This window comes from Diplotaxodon limnothrissa, linkage group LG11 (assembly GCF_057381915.1).
Source record: "Diplotaxodon limnothrissa isolate DT_005_m linkage group LG11, D_limnothrissa_male_GT1.1, whole genome shotgun sequence".
NCBI classification, from domain to species: Eukaryota; Metazoa; Chordata; class Actinopteri; order Cichliformes; family Cichlidae; genus Diplotaxodon; species Diplotaxodon limnothrissa.
Genome location: NC_140606.1, coordinates 27,234,286 through 27,243,771, shown reverse-complemented (window position 1 = coordinate 27,243,771; position 9,486 = coordinate 27,234,286). Strand labels below are relative to the sequence as shown.

General features: G+C 38.7%; 2 protein-coding genes across 2 annotated transcripts; one reads left to right on the top strand and one right to left on the bottom strand.

The window, feature by feature from the left end:
- Positions 1-240: 240 nt before the first annotated feature.
- Positions 241-3,314, bottom strand: ndufa3 (NADH:ubiquinone oxidoreductase subunit A3). Its single transcript, XM_085365572.1, has 4 exons — positions 3,272-3,314; positions 2,943-3,017; positions 488-565; positions 241-390 (listed from the first exon to the last, which is right to left on the bottom strand). The coding sequence occupies exons 1-4, from the start codon at positions 3,312-3,314 to the stop codon at positions 299-301; spliced, it is 288 nt and encodes a 95-aa protein (XP_085221698.1). The 3' UTR covers positions 241-298.
- Positions 3,315-3,386: 72 nt separating this feature from the next.
- On the top strand, positions 3,387-8,484 carry tfpt (TCF3 (E2A) fusion partner). The gene is made up of 7 exons (XM_085365571.1): positions 3,387-3,563; positions 4,140-4,241; positions 4,982-5,104; positions 6,026-6,096; positions 6,192-6,261; positions 8,004-8,162; positions 8,262-8,484. The coding sequence occupies exons 2-7, from the start codon at positions 4,140-4,142 to the stop codon at positions 8,334-8,336; spliced, it is 600 nt and encodes a 199-aa protein (XP_085221697.1). The 5' UTR covers positions 3,387-3,563; the 3' UTR covers positions 8,337-8,484.
- Positions 8,485-9,486: the final 1,002 nt, after the last annotated feature.

The following is a 9,486-nucleotide window of genomic DNA, read 5'->3' as shown; positions in this document are numbered from 1 at the left end:
TGTATGTTTGAGAGGTAAAGGTGTAGATCAAACTTAAAGCAACTTAAACTGTGACTGATCAACTCTGCTTCGATTTCACAGCAAAATACTTATTAATGCTGTTACTGATTACAGGCTTTGTTATTAATTAATTCAACAGAACCAATTAGACACTGTTGCTATAGTTTGCACATCATTAACCTAAATGCACTGAAATAATACAGATGAAACAAAAGTAGAATTAAATAGAATCTTTATTGTTGGACACAGACATTGGAGGCAACTATTTAGACAGATATTAACATGAGAAAATCTGAAGTTATAGATTTTTGATCCAATCCAAGTTTCTTCCTTTTGGTTCACGTGGATGAGCTGGAATGTCGGGCATGTTTCCATCATCTCGCACGGGAACTGTGAAGAGAAAATAAGGTAGGAGTTTTAGGATGCTGAAACGTCAGCTTTCAATTACACTCGAACCTGCTGTGACATAAAGATCGCCAGTGTTTACCTGGGTAGTTGTACGGCACAGCTGCGTTCAACATTGCTGTATATTTTGTAAGTGGGCTGATGAACGGAAGAATGGCACCTGAGAAAAGACATTTGAACACATATGGCATTACACTCACAGTTCACTGTGCCTCTATAGGTCAATTGAGAATAATTGAATCATTGCACAAGGTGCACAGTCATACAGAAACATAATAAACACAGATAGCAACGACTCTGACTGGCATGGCTTTAAGTGTCAATATAAAGTTACTCATTTAAAATGCTGATTTATGAAAATTCAGACCAAAAGATTTTGGAGCCCTCTGACCAAAAACCGTTTGATGTTAACTTGTCCGGCATTTTGGACAAGTTTCATTAAGAAACTGTATACACACTCCTCCCTCATTGAATTGCTTTGTTTAGATTCTTTAGCTTACTAATTTTCTCCAGTTTGAAACGAAATAATAATGCAGAAGAAGTGATTTCATGTTAGTTTTCACAACAAATTCCTCCATGACTCAAACATCCACATATCTACTACTGTGGAATCAGCAAAGACGCCTCAAATCGCTGGTCGTTGAATAACACGAGTAACCAAAGCCAACTGTCTGCAGTACATGAAGCAGAGTAACATAACAGGCGGGCAGATGGTGATGCCAAGTTAGCCGAGATTTTAGAGTCAAGCTGCCAAATAATTTCTTAAATACACTGCTGGAAAGTTCATGGGCAATGACATTGTTATTTTCTGATTATAACCTAATTTGATATTGGCCACAAAAATTCAGTAAATTCTGTATTGTGTTGTTAAATAATGTATTTATATCGAACTTTTCTACACCTACTTACCACACAAAGCACTTCAATCTACAAGTTACATGTTATCCAAATAGCACTGTATTCCATAAACTTTAAGCATATAGCTGCTAGAGGTGGGAATCACCATACAACTCACGATACGATATTATCACAATACTTAACGCACGATACGATATTATTGCAATTTTTAAAAAATATTTTGCGATATTCATATTCTGTACATAAAGGTAAACTTTATCAATATTCATTTTATCTAATATCAAAGTCTCGCACTCAGTCTTTCTCTCATTTCAGTTTTATTGTTGACAAACTGAACGGTTTGTATTACAGTCTAGTCCAAATTAACTGAGTGCAACCATCTGGTACAATTATAGCTATTCTGAACTATGCAATTTATGAAAACTATGCAGCCCATTCAGCAACTGACAGATTTGAAAGTAAATGAAAACAAAATATAATTTTACATTAAATAAAAAAGTTTTAAACTTAATTAAAATAAAACATGTCTTAAATTAAAATAAGTAAACTGTCATGTTTATTGCTGCCAAAAAAAAGTTAAACACATTTGGACAGTGAAGGAATGTCAGGATTCTTGCTCAGAAAAAGGATCAACATGCTCTGAAGTCAGAGCACAAAAACCTTTTTTGTAACAAAATATCGATTTCTGCTGTCCCTGTATCGATACATTATTAGCAAACAAAATATCACGATACTACACAGTATCGAATTTTTCCCCCCACCCCTAATAGCTGCCCCACATCCACAGCCAGTTTCAAACCACCAACATGCATAAAAGTTTCAACTGTGAGAGGACGCTGGAACACAGCAAGGCTCGCTGGTGAAGTACACCATCGTGCCACCTCTATACAAGCAATGTAGGATCGCTCGATGCCACTCTCTCTCTCGTTTGCAGGTGGTTCAAAATGCAGCCGCTCGACTCTTAACTTGTACAAAGAAAAGGCAGAATATCAGTCCTGTTTTAATCCATAGATTACCTCCACAATATATTACAGATCTTTTAACTCCAGGTCACTGAGGTCATCATCACAACAACTTCTTTCATAAAAATTAAAAGTGATTGGGTTTTTGCTGTGTTTGCCCCCCCCCCTGGCTCTGGAATAGTCTGCTACCCCACATAAGAAGCTGTTCGACAATAAACTGTTTTAAATCAGCTCTAAAAGATCGAAGCTCTATCTACTTTAAATTGCCTTTTGTCAAGTGTGAGGTGACTCGTGGATTTTAATTGGGTTCTTGAGACCTGGATTACAAGTGACTGTGCCTTTAAAGCACTTTGGTCAACTACTGTTGTTTTAACACGTGCAATATAAATAAAAGGACTTGACACACAAAGACTATAACGTGCTTATTTGTTTTCTTTATTCGGTCTTTCCATGCTGGACATATAAATCGTATACTCAGTTAAATTAAACTGAACACAAGACAGCTACGCTGATGTAAGTCTACGAAAGCGGATTATTGTGAGACGTATAGCTAGCAATCTTCTGATTAATATTTCATGTTGCCACACTGTCATTCATCGGCGTTGCAGAACTGCCATTGTATGTTATTTAAAGCTATGCTCTCTCTCTCTCTCTCTCTCTCTCTCTTTCTCTCTCGCTGCACCACTCTCACAGATTTCTAACAGGTTGGCGACTTACCAACCAGTCCAATTCCACAAGAAGCCATGATAACCGGCTCCTTGTTCCACGCATTCCTCAGGAAAGCTCCGATTCCTGCAGACAGAAACCCACGGGCAGGTTAAAAACCGCACCGAGTGACAGGCTACGTACGGTTAACCAATGCTAGTTAATGTTAGCAACACATCCAAGGTCACATTTTTCGAACGAATACATCAGAACTAAAGTATTTCTAAGATCCGGTTAGAGTAATTTTAAATATATAAGGTGTTTATCTGTACTATCCGAGGGTCCAAGTAAACCGAATTTCACTGATTAGAAGTCAAAAAGATGACAAAATATACACATACCCGCCATATTGTTTGGTGTAGTTTCCACCGAGCGAGTTCTCATGGGAAATGTAGTGACTGCTAAAAATGACGTATAATTCCTGCGCCCGCCGCACGAAAACAGAGAGGGAAACAGAGGATCCCTGGAAGCTTCGGGATTGATTTAAGTCAGCTATCATGCTATTAAACGGCCTTAGCTAAAGCTAAACAGAGAAAACGACACTGCACGCAGCTTGTGCTCAGGTTGATGATGACACTGGTCGAAGTGTCGCTTTAAACACACGTTAAAAACATCGTTTCGAGACTAACAAATGTAAGTACTATTAGACTAATGGATTGTTTTAGTACTAAACAATAATCAGGCGTGGTGACATCAGAAGTCTAAAACACGGGAAATTCTTGTTTTGAACTTTTCAGCCGTTTTTACTCCACTGGGAACCCCGACCACTATATCAGGCTTTTACTGACTCACAAACAGCTGTTGAGTTACTGTAATTACTATCCAGATCTCAGCATCGCGCAGTAAAATAGTAGATTTAAATTTTGTGTTATAAGTTTATATCGGCAAATAATGTGCAACTAAATCTTTAAGATAAGTGTAGCGGAGTAAATCCTGAGCACCTCCTTTGCTGCAGGTATTTCCGCTATAAAGTCAGAGGACAGCTGCTGTCCACGTGGGTCAATTTCAGCCACTTTGCTTCACATACAAACTGAGTGGTTTGTATCACTAGCCTGGGGATGCTAGTGTTAAAACACCATTGCTGGCGCTAGGCAGTGAGGCCGTTGAATCCTATTTGCCCAGTGTATTTGCTAGTATTTCTTCTTGATGAATGACTCATAACCGCTGCACAGGCTGTTTACATTAACAGAGAAACTTCTTTCCCTCCAGATGATGGAGGATTTTTCTGGCTTGGCTCTGCCTCCTTTATTTGGAGGTCACATCCTGGAAGCAGAACTGGAGCCTGGTGGTGTGGAGCTGGGACCGGGAGAGGTAATTTTATTGATCTTTATAAAGGTGCTTGTCATGTTAGCACACATGGTAACACTTAGTTAGTTTGCCAATTAATACAAATTCACAGCTCATTTAACCAAGTCTCCAATGTTGCCAGCAGATATGAATCAGTACACTGATGCAGAATTTATATAATATAATAGTAATGCTGGTCTTAAAAACCTTTAAATGAAGAAACACCAGTCATTATATTTGTTTAAACAAGACACTCATTCTTCACAGACATTTACTCCATTTTTTTCTGTCTTCTTTTTTGGTTCAGGAGTTTAGCTTTTTTAGTTTTCTCCATCTTTTCCCTTAGAAATGAGACTACATTAGTACTCAGAGAGCTGACCTTCTCCCTATGAACTTCGATCCTCTGTGACACAGATCTCATGCATGAAAATGTCACTGAATAGCTGCTACTTTACACATCATTGCCCCCTCTCCTTTCCCATTAGAATTTTTAGAATATGGGGAGTTTGGCTCAAAGCACATGGTTACACTCCCATGTGCTACCCACATTTACATGTATTGGAGATTAATCTTTCTAATTCATTATACACTGCATAGCAGTTTTTATTTCCTAGCTCTTGCTGAATAATGTGGCTATAATAAGATGACTTTCTGCTTGACTTGGGTTTTGCTTTGAAACATTGAACAGGTAAAAGTGTTTTCTTGTGAGAACAAACAATGTGATGCCAGACACAAAACAGAATCCTGCTTTTGTATTTGTTTAGGTGGAGCTGGGTCCAGGAGGCACCGAGCTGCTTGAGAGCACAACACAAGAAGATGAAGAAAAAAGAGCTCTTGACAAAAGGAAATATGTGGCTCTGAGCAGGAAATGTAAAGAAATTGAACAGGTGTGTGTTATGGTAAAAAAAAAAATGATACGTGAATAATAAAAATGACCAGATCAACACCACTGAAACAAAGCTTCACACAGCAGTGCTGCAAACACACGCAGGTACACAGCCCTCCCCTCACTAGCAGCTAAACAACACTTTGAGGTGTCAGTAGAACTCCAGTTTCAACAACACTGAAGTATTAAAATGTTATGATAAACATTAACCTGGCTGGTACATTACTGTTATATTATTATCTAATAGCCACATTATCTATCTATCTGTTAAGTTATTATTAAGGTAGTGACTATGGCTAATAATAAAACTTTGTTAGGGCTAGGCAGCAAACCGTACCAGTCCTGCCCATAACATGTGATGTTAATGGAGGGTGTTCATTTAAAAGTAACACATTACTTTTATCTAAAAAGTGTTACATTGTGTTGTTAAGTGCCAGATTGAGTCAGAGGGAAGTGTATCGGCAGCTAGACCAAAACGGCTGACAGAAACATTAATGAATCTATTTGATCAGCAGTGAAAGTCATGAGAAGCACAGCAGTGACTCACACAACCTAAAATATTGTTTGTTTGGTTTTTTTATATAATATAAAAAAAACTGCTCTCATTGATGTTATTGTTTTTTTTATTGTTTTAATCTTCAGAAATAATGCCTTCTTTTTTTTTTTTTTAATTATTTCTTCTTTTTTTTACTAGTAATAGTAGTAGCTTCGAACATAGTATTGAGTATTCAGTGTTTTCCTGAGTATCTGTATCAAGTTTAAATTCTAGTATCTAGTAAATGGTTTGTGCGACCTTACATCGCACAGGCCTGACTTCTGATTCAACTGCAATTATTTCAATAAGGTTTCTGAATATTCTCCTGCTGCTTTAATATTCTGATATATCAGTTCATCATTGATCCAACACATGCACTTTGTTCAGGTAAATCAGAAGATCCTGGGTCGCCTTCACCAAGTGCAAAGAATTACTCGACGTCTGAAGAAAGAAAGGAGGTATAAACTGTCATTATAATAACTGAAGATTTTGTATGTTTTCTGAGAAGTTGCTCACTTTATGGCTCATCTGTGGGTTGTGTTAACTCTCACAGATTCCTCATGAAGACCTTAGATGCTCACGGGGATGACTACAGAAACGCTCAGCTCACTATACTGCTTGAGGTAAGGATTACCAAACATGGGTGGATATCAAAGACAATATAAAAGATGGAAGTAGCTTCTGCGTATGAAAAGTGAAGCCAACGCATTAGTGCAGGGTTAGGGAACTCCAGGCCTCGAGAGCCGGTGTCCTGCAAGTTTTAGATGTGTCCTTGATCCAACACAGCTGATTTAAATGGCTAAATTACCTCCTCAAAATATCCTGAAGGCTGTATCCCAATTCAGGGTCTGCAGTCTTAAAGTACGCAGCCTTAACGGTCCACAAGGGCCGCATACTCAAAAACCACTAAGGCCGAAGTGACAGGCTTGTGAAATGGGACGGTCTAGCCTCCGTCGTGCTGCCCAGGTTGCCTAGCAACCATGACACTAACAGCTGTAAACATTTCATACAGCATTATTTGACAGAAATGAAGGAGAAAAGGTTTTGTTCATTTGTTTGTTTCTACATGAGCTTTGATTTGATAAGTATCTGAGGCTGACTGTGAAATCATGATTATTGGGCTTCACTTCTGTACTGAACAGTCATTTAAGATTAGCTAGTAAATAACAATTAGCTCATGTTGTTCATGAGACTAAAGTCATCTCACTTTGGTAATGTAAATATAATATGGCCAATATTAAAGTTATAATTTCAATCATTATTAGTTATTACAGCAGTGAATGAACTCTGTTTCAAATACTGAGCTTCAGTAAAGATTCAAGCTGCATTTATTTATATTATTTATATTTCCTGTCACCTTAAATCTTCACTCAAAGACAGGTTTCTTTGACACTGTATATATAACTGTGTTATATATATGAGAGACACATATTGTTCTTTTAATATGTTGGCATTACTAAATTTGTCTCAGTGCTTAATTTAAATATCCATAAAATCATCACATTCTCTATAAGATTAAGGTCAGCTATTGAACGGCATATATTAAGTAAAGGCTTTAAAACCAAGTTAGTACAAATGTCACTAATGTCACATAACTTTGCCAACATGTGGCCAACAGTAATGTTTTAATGTTCTTCGTTATTAAACATTCGCACATAAATAAGTGACATCATATTCAGTACTTACTTTTAAAAGTTTACTCTCCGGCCGCTCCTCTTCTGCCGTTTTTTTTTTTTTTTTTTTTTCCCAGCAAAATTATCCACACCCACCGCCGCGCTATGCATTCTGGGATATTTTGGGCCACGAAGTCTACACCACCACATCCTTAAAATTCAGTGAAATGAAGGACGCATTTGAGGGACGCATTTTGAGCAGCCTTTGAATTGGAACAGTCTTCGTCGCATCGCTGTGACGCAATTGGCCTTAAAATGCGGCCTTTAAGGCTGCAGACCCTGAATTGGGATACAACCGAAGTTCTCCACAGGCCTGGTAATGAACTAATCATTTGATTCAGGTGTGTTGACCCAGGGTGAGATCTAAAACCTGCAGGACACTGACTCCCGAGGCCTGGAGTTCCCTACCCCTGCGTTAGTGCCTTAAACCTTTTTTTTAATGGATACCAAAGCGCAACTTCTCTGGGTCCAAAAAGACTTACTGTATAGAAGTGTATGGGAAAATAACCTGTGGCTCCCTCATTCTGTGAAACCTTTCCTGATGTTGGTAGTTTCAGGCCAGGGCAGTAGGCAGGGTTTTCCTTCAGCTTTCTGTTTGTATTAGTTCTTCTGCTTTTGCTTGCTAAACTTTGAAAGGTCCTACAGAGATAGTTATGAATACTATTTTGTTTTTCCCCTTGCCTTTGTTTCAGGATGAATCTGGAGCCCATTTGGAGCCGGCTGCTGCAGCGGAGGATGAAAAGCTCAACGGTGTTTCCGGTTCCACTCCATCTGCAGCATCACATCATGTGGCTGGGACAAAGAAAAAGAGGCATCGAATTCCTCGTCAAGAAAAGGATAAAGAGCCACAGGTGAGTAAAGCTCTTTCCTGATCAGATGCTGCCTGTGGACGTTTAACTGTGGGTATGTTAAAATGCTGGTAGTCCAAATCACGGACCTTCTTTTCTCAGATCGACCCGGAGATGTCGGCGTTGGCAGAGTCACAGTTTGGAGAAATGTCCAGCCCGACCTCACTGTCTCATTGATCAAACCGCTGTCCTGGATATCACGATGATGGTGACTAGGATAAGAGCACCCAGTTTCCAGGACTGTTTAAAACACTGCCTTACTTGAGTCAATCTTTGTAATGTTGTGGTTTCACTTGAATATTGTGAACAGATTGAGTTCATGTAACACGAGATGTTATTCACCTTATATATGTGTATATTTGTTTTGTATATACGAGGTTATGTTTTTACAGTTGACAGTTGATGGCAACATATTTATGACAAGCACGTGATGCTGAAAACATGATTTGATAAATATTTGACGTATTAGATGAATATGACAGGGTATTACTATCATTACTTGAGTTAGGATTTTATCCGAGTAAGCAGATGGACTCGTCGTCATATTAAACTTTTACACTGTGCTGTTTGGGTTTACTTTTCTGTGATTTTGTTTTTTCCCTCTTTTGTATTCACTCATCTGCCTTCACATGCTCATGGACTTAATGTGGCATCTCATTCTTAATCGATAGGGTTTGACATGATTTCACCCCACCTTGTGAAGCTATAACTGCTTCCGCTATTCTGGGAAGGCTTTCCACAAGGTTTAGGAACGTGTTTATCCAAATTTTTGGCCGTTTTTCCTGAAGCACATTTGCGAAGTCGGACACTGATGTTGGACGAGAAGGCCTGGCTCGCAGTCTCTGCTCTGATTCATCCCAAAGATGAATGCCATGAGGTCAGTCAGGCCAGTCAAGTTCTTCCACACCAAGCTCGCTCATCCATGTCTTTATGGACCTCGCTTTGTGCACTGGTGCGCAGTCATGTTGGAATAGCAAGGGACCATCCTTAAATTGTTCCCACAAAGTTTAGAGCATGAAACTGTCCAAAATGTCTTGGTATGCTGAAGTATTAAGAGTTCCCTTCACTGGAACTAAGGAGCCAAGGCCAGTTCCTGAAAATCAACCCCATCACCTATATGGAAAGCTTTTACACAAATATTATGCCTGAATAACAAGTTTCAGTTACAGTTTGTTTCTGTGTTAAAATAAAAAATAAAAAAAATGCTAGAGCAGTCAATTTGACATTTATTCATCTTTTTAATACTGTTAACCCCCCCCCCCCCCCCACCCCCACCCCCCAAAAAAATAGATATAGGTATGAGAGTGAGAGAGATGTTAAATATGAC

Bases quoted from the DNA above. Each gene is read 5' to 3' on its own strand.
- ndufa3 (XM_085365572.1), bottom strand. From the start codon at position 3,314: ATGAGAACTCGCTCGGTGGAAACTACACCAAACAATATGGCGG. The intron at 3,018-3,271 runs GTATGTGTATAT...TTCTGTCTGCAG, and splicing joins TACACCAAACAATATGGCGG to GAATCGGAGCTTTCCTGAGG. The intron at 391-487 runs GTAAACACTGGC...TTCTCTTCACAG, and splicing joins TGTGCCGTACAACTACCCAG to TTCCCGTGCGAGATGATGGA.
- tfpt (XM_085365571.1), top strand. From the start codon at position 4,140: ATGATGGAGGATTTTTCTGGCTTGGCTCTGCCTCCTTTATTTGGAGGT. The intron at 4,242-4,981 runs GTAATTTTATTG...GTATTTGTTTAG, and splicing joins TGGAGCTGGGACCGGGAGAG to GTGGAGCTGGGTCCAGGAGG. The intron at 8,163-8,261 runs GTGAGTAAAGCT...TTCTTTTCTCAG, and splicing joins AAAAGGATAAAGAGCCACAG to ATCGACCCGGAGATGTCGGC.